The 22,619-nt window shown below is 36.0% G+C and overlaps 1 protein-coding gene across 3 annotated transcripts; it reads right to left on the reverse strand.

The window, feature by feature from the left end:
• Positions 1 to 13: 13 nt before the first annotated feature.
• slc33a1 (solute carrier family 33 member 1) lies at positions 14 to 14,048 on the reverse strand. 3 transcript variants are annotated; one of them, XM_087291778.1, is made up of 7 exons: positions 13,922 to 14,048; positions 8,948 to 9,725; positions 6,628 to 6,830; positions 5,041 to 5,225; positions 4,250 to 4,367; positions 3,219 to 3,434; positions 14 to 1,515 (listed from the first exon to the last, which is right to left on the reverse strand). In XM_087291778.1, the coding sequence occupies exons 2-7, from the start codon at positions 9,681 to 9,683 to the stop codon at positions 1,348 to 1,350; spliced, it is 1,626 nt and encodes a 541-aa protein (XP_087147904.1). In that variant the 5' UTR covers positions 9,684 to 9,725; positions 13,922 to 14,048; the 3' UTR covers positions 14 to 1,347. The 3 variants fall into 3 exon arrangements, with proteins under 3 accessions (XP_087147904.1, XP_087147903.1, NP_957402.2); XM_087291777.1 differs by having other exon boundaries at positions 13,830 to 14,048; NM_201108.2 differs by having other exon boundaries at positions 771 to 1,515; positions 13,918 to 14,046.
• Between the last annotated feature and the right edge of the window lie 8,571 nt (positions 14,049 to 22,619).

Below are 22,619 nucleotides of genomic sequence, written 5' to 3' on the forward strand. Positions count from 1 at the left end.
ACCAAAGCACGTGTTCTGTGCGTTGTACAGAAGATTTGCCTTTATTTTAATTTATATAGACTTTAAGAATGATGAATAAAAACGTTTGTTGTTGCTGTTTAAAAGTATATACAACACTCAAGATCCCTCTCCCTAAAGCCCTGCCTTCATTATATGATATAAAACAACAGAATCAGCATTATAAAAACAAAGAAACGTTTTACAGTACAGTATTTTAAAGAGTTGATTTACTCAGAAATAAAAACCAAATAATAATACAACGTAATTAATAAAAGAATTATCATTTTTTGGGAAAATCATTCTCTAAACATTCAACAATCACTAAATACCAACTTGTAGTAAAAGTGCTGGTGATTGGATAAACACCCACGTCGACCATTAACAGCTGTTACTCTGGTAAATTATAGACTTCGCTCTTAAGTCTAAATGCTTCATAGAAAACATAATGATTAATTTTACTGATGTGGATTTTGGTTGGGGGAACAAACTTTGTTATTCCAAAAGGTTTCATGAAAAATCTGCAGCACACACTCAATCGGCATTAAAGCACTGGCCTGTAAAATGCATGGAAAACAGCAAATAAAAAAAAATAAATAAACAAAGACAATACAAGTGAAAACAGAATATGGCAAAATACATTTTTCCAGGCCATTGATTAAATTGTATTATATTGTATTATATTATATTATATTATATTATATTATATTATATTATATTATATTATATCATATACACTTGCTTATTAAATTGATACCTTCATTAAAGGCAAGTGTACTTAAAATAACCACCTCTACTTCTGTAACCATTTTTAGTAGTAGAACATCAACCAGTTTCATTCCCAACTGGTTGACTGATGATGTGGTATGTTTAACACTTCATAAATATTAACATCCCACCAGAAGAGCTCAATTAGAATCAAGATTTTCCTGGAAAAAGCTGAAAAGTTAATTTTGTAACTACTTTGTCTTACATATATCATTTATGAAACGGAAGGCTGATTGTTTTTGAGGGTGGCGCTTGCATTAGAAACAGAAATGCAAAAGGCACAGGAACTCAAGTACTCAAGAGGCAACCAAACAGTGAATGTCATGACATTTCTATCATGTATCATATCATGTACCATAAGCTAGAGCCATTTCTAGTTTTATAGTTCTTCAATTTTTTTTCAATAAAACCCTGAAAAATAGAACATATTTGCTAATAATTTACTAGCAAGGTGTTTACCAATTTCAGTTCAAAGCCTCTCTACAGGCCTGCTGTAGTATGATGAAAACAAGCAGTCACTCAAGGAGGGAAAGAGAGGCATGAAGTAGCTTTAAAACAAGAGGAAGAGTTCATTCGAGATTGCTATTTAGCAACCCTGCAATGCCACGCAGAGGGACTTTCTTCTTGTAAGCGCTTCATTCTTTTCCCAAAGAAGATCCACCAGCAGAGGCCAATCAGAACGCACACCACAGACTCCACATAGTAACCGTCCAATGATGTGACACACGAACCACCTTCTCTGACACAGAGCTGAAGACAACACACACACACACACACACACACACACACACACACACACACAAAAACAAACTGGTTAAGATCTTGCTTATAGTTGAGTACTACAAACCAATTCCCTTCACCATTAATGACAATACTGTTGTTCATTGTTAGTTCATGAACTATGTTTATGCTTGTTAACACTGTGTTATTACCAAGCATGAATTTGAATGTTAATACTACTTTAGTAAATGTTGAACTTTGATTATTAAATGCTGTACAAGTATTGTTCATAATTAGATAATACTAGTAAATGCATTAACTAATGCAGAGATGCCCGAACTAAGGCCCACCATCCCATCTGAGAAGAGAATGTGAAAAATAATGGGGGTGGTTTAGATAGTCATTTCTAATCTAATGTAACCTTTTGTTTTTTTGTTTTATTGTTAAAAGCTAACTGAAATTAAATGTTTAAATTAAGCGGTGTAAATGAATCAGATTTAGTTTAAATATACATTTACATTTACATTTAGTAGATGCTTTTATCCAAAGCGACTTACAAATGAGGACAAGGAAGCAATTTACACAACTATAAGAGCAACAATGAATAAGTGCTGTAGGCAAGTTTCAGGTGTGTAAAGTCTAAGGAAAGCATTAGTAATGTGAGAATTTTTTTTTTGAGTACAGTTAGTGGTAGTGGAAGACTAAATAGTTGAGTTTTTAGTCATTTCTTGAAGACAGCAAGTGACTCTGCCATTCTGATGCAGTTAGGGAGTTCATTCCACCAACTGGGCAGATTGAATGCGAGAGTACGGGAAAGTGATTTCTTCCCTCTTTGGGATGGAACCATGAGGCGATGTTTATTCACTGAACGCAAGTTTCTGGAGGGCACATAAATCTGCAGAAGTGAGAACAGATAAGAAGGAGCAAAGCCAGAGGTCGCTTTGTAGGCAAACATCAAAGCTTTGAATTTGATGCGAGCAGCAACTGGCAGTCAGTGCAAACGGGTGAGTAGGGGAGTGACATGTGCTCTTTTCGTTTCATTAAAAACCACTCGTGGTGCTGCGTTCTATACATACTGTCACTCGCTGGATAGAGGACAAATCAAGGCAAAGGCAGATTCTGCTTGACTAGTGTATTCAGCATTAGACTCCACTGTCATAAATGCGATTGATTATGCTTGCTGAAATTTTACATTTTATACTGCATTATTTAATATGATTTAAAGTAATGTTTTCAAAAAAATTATGGAAACTTTAATATAGTTTGGAACACTTACCTTCGGCCCACACAAAAAAGTTTGGGTACCCTTGAACTAATGAAACCTTAAAGTGTGACCCATAAACTACAGTTTGTTTTTAATTGCATCATTGCTTCATTGTATTTATTTCCAAAATGATTCTTATTATTTAACCATATTCACTGCCCTACGAAATTATCTCAATCAATCTAAAAAAAAAAAAAGAAGTCAAAATAAAGTTATTAAAGACATCTAACAGATGAACAAACCACAGTGATCTCAAAAGAGCTTTGGTCACAAATCTACGTTTGATATTGATGTCATGTGATACTAATGTCATGTTTAAACCCCTAGCTAATGCACCTTTCACTTTTCACAGATTTACAAAAAAAAAAAAATTCAGTTCTTTTAATTAGAAAGTTTCCCCAAGCCGGAAATGCAACCCATAATTTAAAACGCAGTAGGCATGTGCAGAAAAAGGTATAAAAGCACTTACTCCTGCTTCTTCAATGGAGCTGCACGTCTGTCCAGGGGCCCCGTCACACTCTTTTGAGGTGAGTGGGTCCACCAGCCATAGAGCCAGTGTTGAGGGCCAATTCCCTCCTAGATTAGTCACAGTGTTCAGAAGGGTCATGTAGGTGCCCCCAATCACAGGGTCACTGACCTTGGCATGAAAGGCCATGCAGGCAACATACATGCTGTATAGTGCCACCTAGTGGACAAAGACATTTCACAATAAGCAGAAGCTAAAAAAATTATGTACAAAAATTATTATACAGTTAACGGGATTTTATTTATTTATTTAATTATTTATTTATATATTTATTCATTCATTTATAGGAATGTATTCAGTAACTTAAATAATAATGTTATATTGGGAAATAGAATTGTCTTTATTAATAATAAAATAAATAAATATAATAATAATAGTTTATTAGTACTATTATTGCTATCATATCAAGTTTTAGATACTAGACAGTAAAGTAAAGTAATAAAAATATAATAATAATAATAATAATAAAAATCTTGTAAACCTTGTATTGATCAAAGAAACCTGATTTTTTTTAAAAACTGTAAACAATATAATAATAATAATAATAATAATAATAATAATAATAATAATAATAATAATAACAACAATAACAACAATGAAAGTCTTGTAAACCTTGTATTGATCAATGAAACCTGATTTTTTTTTACAAAACTGTAAACAATATAATAATAATAATAATAATACAGCAATAATAAAAATAATAATAATAACTAAAATAAAAATAATAATAAATGTTACTTGTGCAGCAAATCAGCATATTAAGATGCCGAAATGTAATTTAAAATGTACACTTTAAAAAAATGATCACTTTATAAATGTATGCATTAATAAACATAAATATGTAATAATAATTTAATTATAAATGTATAACTACAGTAATAAGAATAATAATGATGCACAAATGATGTAACAATGATTGAATGCCTCACAAATGAAGGCATTAGCAGCATTTCTGCTGACTATTGCAGACTAACCTGATGTACTGCATAGCTCAGAAGCACAACAGCATAGTAATAGACAGGAAAGCCCTCCTCCTGCCGAACACTTGGGGTCCACCAAACCAGCAGGGCATATTCTAGACCAATCAGTAACCTTTGAGGAACACCAGAAAAGCATGCATCCAGTTACTCTTACAAAGCCATGCATCTCCACTGATGATTACACATGAGGCTGGTCGAAATCAGTAACCCTGTTTCTATCCACTGGGTTTTATGCACATTTCAGGATTTTGCCTAGACCACATAATGAAGTCAAACATTAATATGCTCATAAATGTTAAAGATGTGCAAAAAACAACTCAGTTAAGTAATTTTTAATCCATTAATATGTGCATAAACTGTGATGGGAACACAATTGCTGAATTAATTCCTTGATGAAAATCAAAAGAGAGAAAGATGTGATTTTGTCTTCTTTTCCTCAAAGATTATAAGAATTCATCATTAATAAAAAGAAATGAAAATGTTTAGCACCAAAAAAAACCAATTAAGAATAATCCTGTGTCCTTTGATGATGTGAGTAACTGCTGATAAAAATTAGACGCTCTCATCGTTATAAGGTGCAAAAGGTGACTGTGTTCAGAAACATTTTTTGCTATTCTGATGTGCGTTTCCCAAACAACAACATAACTCGCGGCTGAACTATCAATGTTTCCCAAAACCGCAGCTGCTTTGTCAAAGATCAAAATTCTTAACTTTGGAACATAGCGAATGATTGTGTGTGTTTGTGTGTGTGTGTGTGTGTGTGTGTGTGTTGGTTTAGTTTGTACCTAAACGGAAATGCCTTGTAGAAAATGTCGAGTGGACGTGGGCCAGCTGTGTATTTACTAATAACCAGAGGCAGCAGGATCTGCAGAGGCACCATTGGGACTGCCAGCAGAGCTAGCTGCTCTTTTGGAACTCCAGCTTCCACTAACTTCAGCCCCGTCACGGCATCTGCAGCGGAGAATCCCACCTGAAAGAACAGACGATGAGAGACTGATTTGCACAGAACTGCAAAGTCACAGCAATCAAAGCAGTTAAAACAGGAGGATGACCATAATGAAACTCAAATAAGTAATTATATATAATATCAATGAGTAGAAAAAAGGCACAAAGTAAAAGACAGTGGGCAGTTTATTAGAATAATCATGTGACATTAATAATGAGAGAAAATACTGCTGAAATTCATCTTTGCAATCACAGGAATAAATTTCGCTTATAAAAAAAAAAACCTGTTTGTTGTAACAACATTCTCTAAAATGTCAAATTTCCAGATTTTTGCTGACTTTTACTGACAAAAAAGCAAACAAAAAGGCTTTTGTGCTTTAAATATTATTAAAATAGAGCTTAAATTAAATATTAAAAATAAATTTAATAGGCATTATGAGTGTAACAAATGGATTAATTAACTCAAATTTAAATTTGAAAAAACATGATTTAAAAATGATACAGTATAGACAGACAAACAAACAAACAAACACGCACGCACGCACGCACGCATACATACATACATACATACATACATACATACATACATACATACATACATACATATACATACATACATATACATACGGCTTGACATTAACACCCATCAACCAGCCAAATGCGGGTAGATTTTAGCTGTGGCAGGTTAGGCAGTCACTCCCACTAGCCACTTTGACTGGTTGAAGATAATTTTGAAATTGTAGTTGTTGTTTTTTTTTAAAGGCAGAGTTCAATAATAAGTATTGCCCAATGAGGGGCTTGTGTGTGAGATGACAATAACTTTGTAAGCATGAGCAAAAGAAAGCAGGTGAAATCACAACCCATTTGCTAATGCTCATTGAGCAAGGTCATATGATGAGGCATGTGGAAAAACAATCTAAAATCTAAATAATGTAATTTTAGCATGGAAAAGTAAATAATTTTTTTGCATAAATTATATCTGTTCTGGTTGACAGCAGTGACTATAAGCTGTTGAAAGTTTTATAAACATTGAATATAACAGCTATCTGAATAATTTTTTGATTGATTGTAATCCATTAAATATATTTTCCATCAAAGTAATCTGACGTTATCAAGATCAATTTGTTCATATTTGATACATTGAGTTCTTATTATGTTTTTGAACATTTTTTTTATTCTAGTAAATAAACTATGATAATGTGACAAATGCTGATGTCAAAATAGTTTCCGATATTTCTTTTAAAAACATCTTAAAAAGCTTAATTATTGTGTATTTATTTATTAAATAAGCTGTTTAAAATGTCTTACAATGTCCCATTTCTAAGCCTCAAAGCTCAAATACCTGTTGCATAAGTAAACAAGTAACAGCATTTAATCCAGTTCAAACAGAAAGTTGCCTATAATGAGGCTCAGAAAACTGATGTTACCTTAGCAGTCAGTAGTAGGGCACAGAAAGTAAAGACGGTGGGCATTTTAATGATGGAAAACAGAAGTTTGTAAGTCTCCTTCACACCCTGTGTCTCCTCTTTGGGCTTCTTCTTAGCGGGATGGGGTTTGCCATTTTCCTTCTTCAGGACAGCGACCAGAGTGGTGGACACCATAAACACAATCCCCCAGAAAAACAAGAAATCTGAGACACAGCAGAACAGAACAAAGTTCAAAGTATCAGTAAACCTGCTCACAAGATTACATTTATAGAGGTCTACGTAATATTGAAAATAAAGTCAAACATTTAGATAAAGGTTTTATGTTTTTTAAAGAGAGTCTCTTATGCTCAAGGCTGCATGCCTTTAAATTTAAAAAAAGAGATGGAAAACTAAATATGATTAATTATTATTATGGTTAAATAATATTACAATTTCAGCATTAGCAGCACAGAATCACAAACTTCTTCAGCAATCATTCTAATATGCCTTGATATTAAAGGGGACTTATTTTGCCCTTTTTTCCAGATCTTTAAGATAAGTTTCTAATGTCCCTAAAGTGTGTACATAAAGATTAATCTCAAAATACCCCAAAGATATTTTTTAGAACTCTCTAAACTAAACCTTTTTTGGTATTGATCCAAATTAGGGCTGCACAATATTCCAAACATTTTACATTGTGATATTTTTTTTTCTCTGCAATATATATTGCAATATTATTTCAACAGATGACTAAATTAGCTCTATTTGCTAGGTCATTACTTGGAATGGTTTTGAGGGGGAGTGAAAGATAAATATATATTCTGTAATTTTTATTTATGTATATAAACTACAGTCGTAGTTTCCGTAGGTTCAATTTCGCAGTGTCTCCACAAATCTTGTGTTTTGACCAGTGGTTTCGGTCCATCTATAATCCTAACTCGCCACTGCATGTGTTGCGATGTGACTGTTGCAGACGCACACATTGTGATTTTGATACTCAAACAATATATTTTGTGCAGTCCTAATCCAAATTGTGCCATTTTTGATGACTACAGTAACTTTGACTGACTTCTTTTCAAAAGGGGGCTCTTTTCAAATTGTCAAGTGGTTGAGAAGGCAGTCTATGGAGAATCCGGTGTTCATTTGTGCATCCTAAACCTCCACATTTATAGTCGCTGACAGTATCTTGAGCAAGTTTGGCGTGAAAACTCTAATGGTGCGTTCAAACCAGACGCAGGTAAAGTATCATGAGTGTTATGTCCATGTGAATGTTAAGTCTAACAGCTGTTAGCTGGCGAGTGAAGTGAGTGAACTCAAAATGTTTATGTGTCTATTTATGGGCGAATAGCGTTATTTGTTCAGGTGTGCCATGTCTGGTGTAAACACAGCATAACTACGAACCACTGCTTCTCCTTAAGGTCTGTCTATGCTAATAGGTAGACATTTCCCCTCTGATGTCAATAATATACATACAATTAATTTTTACCATTAGAGGCTATTTTCACACATTTAAACCACTTATGAAAGTGATTTTTGCATAATAGGTCCCCTGTGAAGGGAACATTCACCCAAAAAGGAAAATCCTGTCATTTAGGCACACTCTATTTGTTTCAAACATGTTTGAGTTTTCTTCGTTCTGTTGAAAAAAAAAAGAATTTGGAAACAGATAGTCATTGACTTCCATAGTTTTTTGTACTGTGGATGTCAGTCCTATCCAGTCCCCAACATTATTTTTTACAATCTGTTAAACAAACAAACAAAAAAAATATCTCAAAGTTTTGGAACCACCTGATGGTGAGTAAAATTTAATGGTTATTGGTACTCAATGATGGTTTATTTTATTATTAATGAATAAATAAATAAAAAGTTGCTACAAGAAGTCATTTTGAATTATTATTTAAGAACAGAGTTAATTTAAGAAGATACACATTATTATTATTTTTTTATTCTAAGTGTATTTACTGCAATTTTTATTATAAAATGTATTTTTTTTTCATACAAACACCAAATTAAATATGTGGTTCATCAATATTTTCCTCTCGAAAACTCTCATCAAAATAATATTAATAATAATAATAATTATTATTATTCTTTCTTTCTTTAGAAAGAAATCAACAAATTCCAATAATCATGTGCCATTAACCATGCGAGTAATCGCTGCTGAAAATTCAGCTTTGTCATCACAGAAATATATGATTGTTTTTGAAACAGAAAGCAGTTCTTTCTATTGTAATAATATTTTCCAAAATGTCAGTATTACTGTATTGTGATTAAAATTAATGCTGCCGTGACGAACATCAGAGGTGCATTTCAAGAACATTTTTACATCCCTTAAACATACCTGAGAGTGTAACAATTCCCCGTTCCTGAGGCTCAAACCTCAAATACTTGTTGCAGAAATCAGCCGACTCCAGAGCCAGAAACAGCACATTTCCCAGGAAGTATCCTGCCGTCTGACCCACAGAGTTACAAGTGGAAGCATAACCCACATTTTCCCTGGACAGCATAGTCAAAGCCCAGCCATCAACGGCAATGTCCTGCGTGGCTGCGAGGAAAGCCAGCAAGAAGAAGACTGCGGTTAAAGTAATCACATCCGGCCCCTTCTGTCCATCCGTCTGAAGCATGGAGTCAACGGTCAATGACAGATACAGCATAAAAAGACCAAGCAGGTACTGAGTAGGAACCAGCCAGGACTTCCTCCTGCCAAACTGCTTGAGATACACAGAGTCCACCAGAGGAGCCCAGAACAACTTTAGACTGAAGGGCCAAAAGACGAAGCTGAAATAGGCCTGGTCTTTATAGCTGACATTCTTACTCTGCATGATGAGAGGAATGCTGCCAGCCAAGCCTAAAGGAATGCCCTGAAGCACATACAGGAACAATAACAGGGACACATTGCCCAGTTCTCCTTTAATCCCTTTGTGTGTTTGCGTTCGTCCATCGGCTCTGTCAGAGTTTGGAAGAAGAGCCTCTTCATCTCCCCCAACTTCTAGCTTGGACTCTCTTTCCCCCATGTTGAGCAGCACAGGCTTCCGCTGCCTCCCGTTCTTGTGTGTGAGAGATTCAGACAGTTCCATCTTAATCTGCCGGGCATCAATCCAGATATGGCCTCAAAACACCTGAAAGGACAAAAGATGATGAAAAATAAACCTGCGTTTCTGTTAGGGGAACTTTCATTCAAAACAACTGAAATAAAATCTTGTCAAATAATTAGGTCACACAACAAATGATGCATATCCATAATAAAAACTAAGTGAGATGTCTGGCTTTCAGAGTTCCCACGCTTAGCCAAGTTCAATGAATTTTTCTTGACTTTCACTGACTAAAAGGATGAATTTCTTAATTAAACAGAATGAATGGAAAATAAGGTTTTATTGTGCTTTGCATAATAATAAAATAGTTTGTGCTGGAATAAATTTTTTTCATGACATTATAAGCCATTTAATAAAAAATGATGGATAATTTACCTCAGACCTTAAAAAGAAATGATAATAAACAAGAGCACTCATTATTTCAAAATCATCAAAATTATCTATTTTAATTTTGATGATTTTGATGACAACTAATGAAAACCCCAAATTCAGCATCTCAGAAAATTATAGTATTACTTAAGCCTAATAAAAAGAAATATTTGTTTTAAAATCTAGGCCAACTAAAAAGTATGAACATAAAAAGTATGAGAATGCAAAGCACTCAATATTTAGCTGGGGCTCATTTTGCCTGAATTACTGCAGTAATGCAGTGTGGCAGGGAGTCAATCAGTCTGTGGCACTGCTCAGGTGTTATGAGAGCTCAGGTTGCTCTGATAGTGGCCTTTAGCGCTTCTGCATTGTTGGGTCTGGCATATAGCATCTTTCTCTTCACAATATCCCATATATTGGGTTAAGTTCAGGCGAGTTTGGTAGCCAATTAAGAACAAAGATACCATTGTCCTCAAACCAGGTACTGGTAGCTTTGGCACTGTGTGCAAGTGCAAAGTCCTGTTGGAAAATTAATTTTGCACCTCCATAAAATTGACCAGCAGCAGGAAGCATAGAGTGCTCTAAAATGTCCTGGTATAGAGCTGCATCGACCTTGGACTTCAGGAAAAACAGCGAAGCAACACCAGCAGATGACATGGCACCCCAAACAAGCATTGACTGTGGAAACTTTGCTCTGGACTTTAAGCATTGTGTGCCTCTCCTATCTTCCTCCTGACTATGGACCCTGATTTCCAAAGAGAATGCTAAATTTACTTTCATCAGAGAACAAAACTTTAGAGTATCAGCAGCAGTCCAGTCTTTATCCCAGGTGAGACGCTTCTGATGCTGTTGGTTGTTCAAAAGGGGCTTGACACAAGGAATACAACAATTTAAACACGTCTTGCAAACATCTATGGCTCTTGAAGCACTGACTCCAGCTGCAGTCCACTCTTTGTGAATCTCACCCACATCTTTGACTGGGGTTTGTTTCACAATTCTCTTCAGGAGTACAGGGTGCAGTTATCCCTAGTGCTCGTCTTTTTCTATACCACATTTTTTACTTCCATTTGCCTCCATTTATGTTCTTGGACACTAGGGGTGTCACGATTTCGATTTTTAATCGAAATCGTGACACCCCTAGTGTCCAAGAACATAAATTCGATTTTTAATCGAAATCGATCGAAATTTATGCTCAATTTTGATTATCGAATCAAAAAATAGAATCGTCGATGCTGCCACGCCCCCATGTCACGTCAGCTTGGCTTGCCAAGCGGAAAAATAACAGGCTTGTTGAAGTGCTTGTTAAACTGCAGAAGCAGGAGACCCGGACAGAACTTAAACCCTCTCCTCTTTCAATGAAGTCGCCGGTGTGTAAGCATTTTGGATTTCCAGTGAGTTATGTTGACAACGTTCATGTTGTCGACAAAAAACGTTCATGTTGTCGACAAAAAAAACACAGTTTTGCAAGCTCTGTTATGTACGTATTACGTACGGTTCGTCCGATAGACAACACCGGCATAGCGATCCTCCGCCCGCCCCCGTTGCAAATCCGCTCGCGAAAAGTACACACTCAGGCCCTGTTTACACTGTCTTTGTTTTTAAATGGCATTTTAGATTTTAAAAATCGACAACGATTTGACATCCACAGTGGCGTGTAGCATTTCTGAGCAGCCCTCCTTCCACTCTACCTCTGAAAATGCACATCACGTGACCACACAGACACAGACGCACTCACAGCCATGCGCTCAAGAGAGCAGGTCCAGGCAGTCAGAGGACTGCTTCAATCTTTCACTCACTTGTACTTAGTCATTTTAGCGAACACCTTAGATACTGTTGGCTGGTTCCTGTTGGTTGTGCGTCTTTTTTACCGACGCCATTATAACGACACAGATCACTGCCTATTCACGAGTCTCGCAGAAAAAGTGATTGACGGGTGGTAATTATGTGCATCTTGCCTTTATTCATTTACTGTATGATTTGTTTATGGGTAAAACAAAGACCATCCAGGTCAGGTAGTTTAAACGGTAGGCTACAAATAATTAATTGGTCATTAATTAATTAATTATTCATAATCGAAAATCGAATCAAATCATGCCTTTAGAATCGAAAATGTAATCGAATCGAGGATTTGGAGGATCGTGACACCCTTATTGGACACAGAGCTCTGTGAATAACCAGCCTCTTTTGCAATAACCTTTTGTGTCTTGCCCTCCTTGTGCAAGGTGTCAATGATTGTCTTTTAGAAAACTGTCAAATTTGCGGTCTTCCCCATGATTGTGTAACCTACAGAACTAAATTGAGAAACCATTTAAAGGGCTTTGCAGGTATTTTAAGTTAATTAGCGGATTAGAGTGTGGCACCAGGTGTCTTCAGTATGAACCTTTTGACAATATTCTCATTTTCTGAGATACTAAACTTGGGGTTTTAATTAGTTGTCATAAAAAAATATCAAAATTAAAAGAAATAAACACCATTATACAAGTTTTACATCTTAAATTGAATTAGTGAAATAAATCAACTTTTTGACGATATTCTAAATTATATAACCAGCACATACACACACACTTGCATGCACGCCCACACACACATATACATATACACATATATATATATATATATATATATATATATATATTTATATATATATATATATACATATATATATATATATATTTCAAATATAATTTTAATGTGACTATCATAAGCAGCATATCTGTGACAAAAGTTATTTTGAGATCACTGCGTTTTGTTTCTCAAGATCAATTTTTTGTGCCCGCTGTATCTCTTACAGTACAATAATATTCAATATACATCTGTAATATTGTAGCAGATTAGATGCAGGTTATAACAAAGTTAGTCCAATAATTTAAGCAAAGCACCATCATGGGGAGTAGAAAACGTGTAGATAATGCTGAATATTTAAAACTAAGAAGTATAGGGAAAATACCTGGCATCAGAACACTTAACGATACACGTAAAAGAAAAAACAACTGGGTCCCACTTTATATAAAGTGATCTTAACTAATATGTACTTACACTGAAATGAATCATTTGTTACAATGTTATTGTGTAAACACATGTTCTTGCCTTGAACCCAAGATTAACTAAATACCTGCATGCAGTTACATCTGTATTTGATTAACACCGTTAAAGCAAGCCATACCACCAAACCTGTCTCTAGAGCACCAGAAATGTTCTGCAATACATCATGAACACAGTACATCATATTTACTTTCTGAAGCAAGTACATAGTAGTTAAGGCCACCTGATATGAAGTGGGACCAACAACTGTCATGATTCTTACATCACATAAACCTAAAGAATATGAATTTTAGCAGTTAAGAGATGCTGTTTTAGACATTTATTCAAGGTTATTTTTATAAGAAACTCCCAGAACTACAGAAAAAAAACTACAGAAGCTCCCTGCCATTAAACCATCACAAAATAGCAGTTTTCATTCTTAAGCTGTAGAAAGCTTGATGTAAAATAATTTAAGTGTAACCTTAGATATTTTCATTTAAGATGTTCACCGAAACTTGAGAACAATATATAACTTACTCAACCCAAAATAGGCTCTCTGACATCAAACCAGCCAAAACACATAAAACGAGGAAGAAAACAAGAAAAATGCAGCTTGTCTTAATTCTTATAAACGTCAACAGATAACAGTTCGTGCCAGATAATCCTTAATAACAACATACACGCTTAGAACAAGAGGATGACACAAGCATGGGATGGTAAATTATACTGATTCATGATTACCTTGCACTATGATGACAAACCACATGACAAATCAAGACATCAGTGAATCAATGAGTAAAAGCTTTACATGAATGACGAAAAAACTCACTGACGGCAAATGAGCAGCACTTTGCTGAGACAAAAAATATCCACACAGATATGTAATATACCTAATGTTTACAAGGCGCAAGGAAGCGCAGTAAATACACCTGACTGCTAGAATGAGAAGGAAGCCGGGGTGGTGCGTCGGTGAAATGTGTCCGTATAGTTCAGCTGACGTGTCTTACGGTGTCTGTTTTTAGTTCCACCTGGTTTCATGTAGCCTCCTAGCCTAGCTTGATGTAAAGAGAGAAGTGTGCTTTGTTCACACATACATTTCACAGTTAACTTATATATTAACTAAACAATTATTAGTTTATTGAGGAGCTGTAAATATGCCGTGGTCAACTGAAATTGCGAGTTGTTATAGTTAGTCGATTACAAAAAAATTAAAAAATTAAAAATTAAATAAATTAACTACTGTGTGGTTGTGAGAAAATAGGCTAACAAATGCTGGGTTCCACACAAGGGAAACATAAAGCAAAGCAAATGTAACTTCTTAGTTTTTATTTATTTATTTATTTATTTATTTATTTATTTATTTATTTATTATTAATATTATTATTATTTACAAATTTAAGTGGATTGAACATAAAACAATTAAGTTGTCCCGCCAAAACCCCAAGAATTGTGTTTACACAAAAGAAGCTGTCCCTCCTCTCCAAAAAAAAAAAAAATAAATAAAAAACTGTCAAGAATTGGGTTGTTTCAGCTAATTTTATATAAATTGTTTAAACAAACAGAAAACGTAATTTTTTGAGTTCATTAAGTCAATTAATAAATACAAACTTAACACTAGCAGAAGAGCTATTTTTAAAAAAAGAGCTATGCATAACTAACATATAGGCCTACTATTGATCTTATTCTCCGCAGACGAGCGGGCGCTGCCATTTGAATCTTTTTGGCACGAGACTTCCGGTCTCATTCCCTTCCATTCATTTTTAGACATTAAAAACTGCTCGTTTCGCTGTTTGATGTTGCAAACTGATATTTCCTTGTTATATTATTCTACTTGGTCTGTATAGTCATGCAAACATTTGTTTGTAGAGCAAGTAGTTTGACCGTTTTTTGCCGTTTATTATTCCTTGTCATTTCTCCCATAGGCGACTGAAACGGAAGTTTTAAGACAATCGCGAAAACAGGCGCACTTCCGCATTTTAGAATAAGGCCAATAAGATACATAACTATATATGTAACACCTCTGGTCCTACACCACCCAACTCGCTCCTAGCTGGGATCGAATGGTGATCTTCCACATGGGAGTCAGTTGCTCTAACAAGGAGGCTAAAGATCATGGCCTCTAGCATCTGTCGCTAGAGCACCTTTAGATGTCAGAGGAGAGAGGTTTACTTGCACAGCACTAGCTGGCCTCCGTTACATATACATAAGCTACACAAGTACTTTTACATGAGACATTAGCCCCTTTCACTCATAGCCCACAGACCTACAGATCATGTGTTAACAGGTCCTTTTTGAAATAACTGGTAAATTCATTACTGCAATTTTCCAGAAAGAGAAGTTGTAACGTTACTGATAATTTGTCGGAATGCTGCGCTGTGTGAATGCAAAAGGAAAATTGCCGGAAAGAGAGCATTCACGTTTAGAATGCACTGTAAGACTTCTACTCCAGCTAATCAGAACATTATTCACATCCATGCTGTTTATGAAAATAAAAAACCTTTGAATAGTTTTCCAGACCCATTTAGCTGCTAGATGTTGGTCAGATAATGTTTCTATGTTCCTAATGTCATCTGTGAAAAAAAATGATCAATTAAATGTTTATGAAAAACTGCTATTTGTTTACCTTCAAGTTCTGCTTCAGTTGCTTGACGCGTGTACACGTGAAGCAGCCAGTGAGCACCAGGATATTGCATGAGAGGTTTTAAAGGTGAATATTGTGCAAAAGAGGTATTTAAAGTTTTAATACTGTGCAAGAGTTATTTAAGGTTGAAGCAAGCAGTGCAACATGATTGTGGTAAACATCATTTTCATCATTGAGTTCTTGTAAAATGGAGTTTAAATAAAGTGTCAGGTGCATAGTAGAGAAGAGTTTTTGATTTTCTTAGTTTGTGTGAATGGCCTTACTTGTCTAATACAAATAGTTTTATATGGTGTATTCTTTATTCCATTTACTGAAAAAAAATGGAAAAGACCTGTGAAAACATTATTAACATGACCATGACTAACCTAATAAATAAAAACTAAATAATTTATTAATAAAATAATATAGAGACATTTATAAATGAAAAAAGTGTATTATTTGAAAATAAACTGGACGACAAGGTGGCGCAGTAGGTAGTGCTGTTGCCTCACAGCAAGAAGGTTGCTGGTTTGAACCTCGGCTGGGTTCGTTGGCATTTCTGTGTGAAGTTTGCATGTTCTCCCTGCGTTTGTGCGGGTTTCCTCTGGGTGCTCCAGTTTCCCCCACAGTCAAAAGACATGCGGTACAGTTGAGTAAGCTAAAATTGTCCGTAGTGTATGTGTGTGAATGATAGTGTATGGGTGTTCCCCAGTGATGGGTTGCAGCTGGAAGGGCATTTCCTGCGTAAAACATATGCTGGATAAGTTGCCACATTAGCACACTGACACAGCCCTATTCACAGACATGCACATTCACTTCTTATATTGGTGTACAGATGATGAAATAATATAAGCAGTACCATATCACGAACTTGCAAACTCCACAAAGAAACACCAATTGACCCAGCCGAGGCTTGAACCATTGACCTTCTTGCTGTAAGGCGACAGTGCTACCCACTGCGCTGCCCCCTTTCGAGACTATTTTGGTTAATTTTATGCATTTGGCAGCGTCTGATTTTAGAGCAATTTTTTCTTTCTCTGAGCTTTTTAGCACTGCCTTTCTTTTTTTACGATCCATCTCTGACAATTAGCTTGTGTTGCACTTACTGTTTGTTTGACTTTCTTGCCAGATATTGATTACGTTCGTGTAACCTCTGATTGGGCCGGCCCATCTCGAAACCAGCCGGCCATTGCAGATTGGGCCAATGCTTAACATTTATTATTATTACTATTATTATTATTTCTATCATCATCATCATCATTATGATATTCATCTTGCAAGAGATAAAAACTGCCTGCATGTAAAAACACTACATATAAAAAATAATTGTAAAAAATGGCATACATTTACTACATTTAAAAAGTGACCTGGCCCTTCTTTAAATTGCTAGAATCGCCAGATGGCCAGTCCACCCCTTTGTGCATGTATAAATAAATCACCATCCAACTCCAAGTCAGTGTGTTCATTCATTCATTCATTTTCTTTTCAGCTTAGTTACTTTATTAATCCGGGGTCACCACAGCAGAATGAACAGCCAACTTATCCACCATATGTTTTACACAGCGAATGCCCTTCCAGCTGCAACTCATCTCTGGAAAACACCCATACACACTCATTCACACTCACACATTATGGACAATTTAACCTACCCAATTAACCTGTGCTGCAGCACCCGGAGGAAACCCATGCGAACGCAGGGAGAACATGCCAACTCATGAAATGCAGAAATGCCAACTGACACACAGAAATGCCAACTGACCCAGCCGAGGCTCGAACCAGTGACCTTCTTGCTGTGAGGCAACGGCACTACCTACTGCGCCACTGCCTCGCCCCCAAGTCAGTATTTCATATATTATTTATATTAAAATGTAATGACCAAATTTTCTCAAAAAAAGTCCTATAAAATAAAGCACACATGACCACAGCCTGAATGTCCTATTCTCAAAAGGCCACAGATGCATGTGTGTAATTATTTAGCAGACATAATTGAAAGCAAGAATGAAACTTTATCTTTATCTGTATGATATCCGTATAATGTAACGTGTTTATGTGTCTGCATGTTATATTAGTATAATGATTAAAAACACTAATCATGTTAAAAACTTGGTTTGTGCTCCTTTTTATCAGGCATTTTTACTTTGACTGTGAAAGACATCCACTGTTTCCTCTCTTCAGTGATAATCAATGACTTTATGGCCAGTGTGTGTGGAGGCATGCAGAATCAGTAAAAAGGTTTGCATGTGACAGAGGATGTTGAATAAAGACATGTGATCAGACGCGTGAGTGTGTTTTTTTCATTAGTGGCCAAAGTCACAGCATTCATGCATTCATTTAAGCAGCAATTTTTAGCTAATTTTCCTGCATTTTTTTCTTCTTCCCTAAACCAAGACATAACTGTACACAGCTGACAAAGAAGACTGAGAGACTGCCAAATTCTATTTTAAGATTTGAATACCTCAAATCTGAATTTGGGCAGTGCCTAGAATGATCACTGTCATAATATGTGGAGGTGCAAAGTCAACATTAAAACAGAACAGAGAAGCTAAAAATGGAAAACTAAATTACAGTTTGTTTTGTTTGTGAATATGTTTATTATGGATTATTACTATTATTCCACGTATTCAGAAACTATTTGTTAAATGTTTGTTTTATTGCAATAGGAACTCTCTTCTAAGATCCAAACTTTATATGAACCAGTTCAATTCATTTTACTCAAGTGCTAAGCTGTTTTTATATTGTAATGCAATGTGTATTTTTATTTAGCGCATTTATTGTGGATTGCCATACACCCAAAGCTCTTCACAATCATGATGGGGGTCTCTCCACACCACCACCAGTGTGCAGCATCCACTTAGATGATGTGACGGCAGCCACAGGACAACAGTGCCAGTGCACTCACCACACACCAGTATTGGTGGAGTGGAGAGACAGTGATAGAGCCAATTCGCTAGATGGGGATGATTGGAGGCCATGATGGGTAAGGGCCGATTGAGGGTTATGAGAAGTGCCATGGGATTTTTTAGTGATCACAGAGAGTCAGGACCTTGGTTTAATGCAGGGGTCTCAAACTCAATTTACCTGGGGGCCGCAGGAGGCAAAGTCTGGGTGAGGCTGGGCCGCATAAGGGATTTCACAAAAAAAAGTCCTCAAATGTCATTATTAACAGTTTTAATTATTTCTTCTGAACATGAAGTGTCCTGAACATTAATAGAACATTGAGTGAAGATTATGAACAGTTCTTCTGAACAGGGCATCTTTTGCCTACTTCTTGCTGCCAGAGACTTGACAGCGCTTCTTCTCACAAATCTGAACCACATTTGGCTTTAGAGCGGAAGCAGTTGAGACCCTCAGTATGGCTTGAAGATGATCATCATTAAGTCTAGACCTGTACTTTGACTTATTGAAGTCCTAGGGAAAAAGGGGGGGAACTCACTCAAAACTTCCATTCCCTCACCTAAAAAAAAGGCGTATATATGTATAAATAAACACCCCCACCCCACTCCAGTCACATCAGTCTGTACCAGTCTGTATCTACCTATAATATCAATATATATAAGATGCAGGGCAGGCACGTGCACACATAGGGCTCAACCTGTGCAGAGCACATGCCCTTTTTAGTCTTGCATAGAAAGTGCGCTTCCAAAATGATCAAAAGTGCCCCCGCGACACGACACACCCTCGGTCCCGCCCTTCAGTAGGCACGCGATAACACCGCTCTTGAGTACGCGTGCGACAACACAGCTGATCAGAACGCGCGCGACAACGCGCATTGAGTGACAAGCGCGCTGTGTACGAATAGAATCAGCAGAGCGGGGAGCGCTCTCTCCCCGCTCCGCTGATTCTGTCAGAGTACAGCGGTCGGCGCGGGCCACAAAATATTGCACTGAGGGCCGCAAATGGCCCGCGGGCCGCGAGTTTGAGACCCCTGGTTTAATGTCTCATTCGAAAGACGTCGCCCAACTACAGTATAGTGTCCCCTTCACTTTACTGGGGCATAAGGACTCACACAGACCACAGGTTGAGTGTCCCCTGCTTGCCTCACTAAGATCACTTCCAACAGCAACATAGTTTCCCCATCTGGTCTCCCATCCAGGTACTGACTAGATGTGTAACCAGTCTTGGGCTTAAGGGTGATATGGCTGTGGCAATTATTGTTTGCTTTAAAGGGCAAAATAAATACAAACTACCAGAAAAACAACTTCTACTACCACTACTACTGCTGCAAATATCTGAAATACATAAAAAATAAAAATAAAAATTCACGCCAAATGTAGATTTAATTCAGCTATTAGAAGTTATTTTAAAAAGTTTCCCAGTTAGGTTGCGATTGGAAGGGCATTCACTGCGTAAAACATATGTCAGAGTAGTTGGCATTTCATTCTACTGTCGCCGCCCCTGATAAATCAGGGATTAAGTTGAAGGAAATTAATGAATTAATTTATCTAAGACGTTATGCATGCTCTTATTGAAAACATCCTTAATTTACAGCTTTTTTTACACAGGTGCCAAAAATGTTATTTAGTTCTGCAGGTTTGCAGGCAGGTGTCTGAGAGATTTTGGCACAGCTCTAGCTGGTGAAAGCTTTTTTTTTTTTTCCACAATGTTTTATTTTATTTTGTTTTCAGCTTTTACACATTGAAACATAGCCTTTTACAATCATATAACCTTCTTTGCAACCAAAACATTGATGAATTTAATAAATAGAAATAAAAGAGTTTATGAAAACAAAACTTCAAGATAGGAACTGCATTGTCCACAAAATGAATTCATCCACTTCTTCCTCTGTTAAACCCACATGTTTGATAAGTAATTAAAGGACTCCATATATTTTACATGCTTTTTGTTTAACTTGTGTATAATTTATCTTTTATAAGTCTTGGCAACATCTGTCTTTTCTGTTGAGAATTATTTGTTTTTTTGCATCTTTGTGCAAAGCCAAACTACATTTTATTTGCCATATATGCTGAGTCTATAAATACTTGTTAGCTTACAATTAGGATTTTCTGTGTTTAGGCCCAGCAAAAAAAATGTCTTAGGATGCAGGACAATTTATTTTACATTTTTTCAATTGTGACTATAACCTCTTCACAATATAATGTATTATTTGTAAACTTTTAAATTTAAAGAAGCAATGTTCCTCTAGCTTCCAAACATTTTGTGCAAATATCTGGTATGTTTTATTATAGCTATTTAAACTGACTGGTGTTACATACAGGAGTTGGACAATGAAACTGAAATGCTTTGACCCCAATAGTTCATTAGTATAGTGTGGGGCCTCTTTTTGCAGCTAATAAAGCATCTAGGGTTCATATACATTTTTACTTCACAAATTCGATTACTTTTCCAGGACTTTCAAGTAAATGTTCATGACCTAATGTTTCATGTAATATTTACGTTTACAAGGTAAATAATAAGAAAAACAATGCATATTCAAAGTTATTACAGCATATCATAAAACATGCAGCATTTAGTTTAAATGAATCTTTTGATCCCTGTCAAATTTATTTAGATAATGTTCACACAGCACTAATAATGTGAGTGCATGTGTTTGACCATGGACAGAAAATAAGACAACTAACCTATATGTAAGTAAACAGATATTTGTTAAACTAATTTCCATGACTTTTCCAAAACTTTTGGAAAAACTGGGTATTTCAGTTTTTTCTAAACTTTTCCAGACTTGGAAAATGCCATTTTAAAATTCCATGACTTTTCCAGGTTTTTCATGACCCCAAAGTGGCTCAATAATATTCAGATCTGGTGACTGTGCAGGCCATAAAAGACGTTCAACTTTACTTTCACGTTCATCAAACCACTCTGTCTCTAGTCTTGCAGTGTGTATTTGGTGCATTATCATCCTGATACATTGCACTGCCTTCATGATACAATGTTTGAACCGTTGGGTGCACATGGTTCTCCAGAATTGTTGGTTAGTCTTTGGCAGTGAAGTGCCCATCTAGCACAGTTATTGGACCTAGGTAATGCCATGATATTGCATCCAACACCATGCTTCAATCTGGGCATGCAACAGTCTGGACAGTGGACTTCTTTGGGGCTTCTTTACACTGTAACTATCCTGGATGTGGGAAAGACAGTGAAGGTTGACTCATCAAAGAACATTACATGTTTCTCATTGCTCCCAGCCCAAGATTTGTGCTGCTGGCACCATTGGAACCAACAATATACAATCCCGCCATGTTTATAGAGACCTGTAGAGCTCCCAACAAACAATTTTGATGGAAACAGTAGACTTGATGTGAACATTTAATTCTGCAGTGAGTTGGGCAGCTGTGTTGTTGTTGTTGTTGTTTTTTTTTTTTGAGTACAATCTGGGTTAGCACCCAGACATCCGTTTCAGACAGCTTTCACTTGTGTCCACAGTTTCTCCTCATGGTACATTCTAAAACACTTAACGTGTAAAAAGCTTAACATGGCCTAATGTACCTAAACATGAACTAGAGAAACCCAAATTTCTGTCAAACTGTACTTGTAAACAACCCCAACTACTGTAAAAAAAACAAGTCCCAATTCCACAGATAAAAGTGAAAAACATAACGTTAAGCGTTTTCTCCCATTGAAGTCTATTATAAGGAAAAAGCTTATCAACAAGCGGGGAAAATATAATTTCTATCAAATTTGAGCTGTTGTCAAAAAAATTAGGTCTAATTTAACTGAGTGAAAATTTTCACGTTATGCGTTTTAAGTCCATTCGAAAAGGAAAAATCTTAACATGACTTAACGTACTTCAACAAGTGGGGCACGCCAAAAAAATCTATAAATCTATAAAAAATCTATAAATCTATAATCTATAAATCTATCTAAATTTTATATATATATCTAAGTTTTATAATCTATAAAAATCGAAAACTTTTACTTGTAATTAACACTAACTACTAGCAAAAGATCATGTC

Source organism: Danio rerio, chromosome 18, assembly GCF_052040795.2.
Source record: "Danio rerio strain M-AB ecotype USA chromosome 18, GRCz13ab, whole genome shotgun sequence".
NCBI classification, from domain to species: Eukaryota; Metazoa; Chordata; class Actinopteri; order Cypriniformes; family Danionidae; genus Danio; species Danio rerio.

Excerpts from the sequence above, each read along its gene's own strand:
- slc33a1 (XM_087291778.1), bottom strand. The coding sequence starts at position 9,683 with ATGGAACTGTCTGAATCTCTCACACACAAGAACGGGAGGCAGCGGAAG. Across the intron at positions 5,226-6,627 it reads CCCTACTACTGACTGCTAAG|GTGGGATTCTCCGCTGCAGA; the intron begins GTAACATCAGTT and ends CTGTTCTTTCAG. Across the intron at positions 1,516-3,218 it reads GCTCCATTGAAGAAGCAGGA|CTCTGTGTCAGAGAAGGTGG; the intron begins GTAAGTGCTTTT and ends TGTTGTCTTCAG.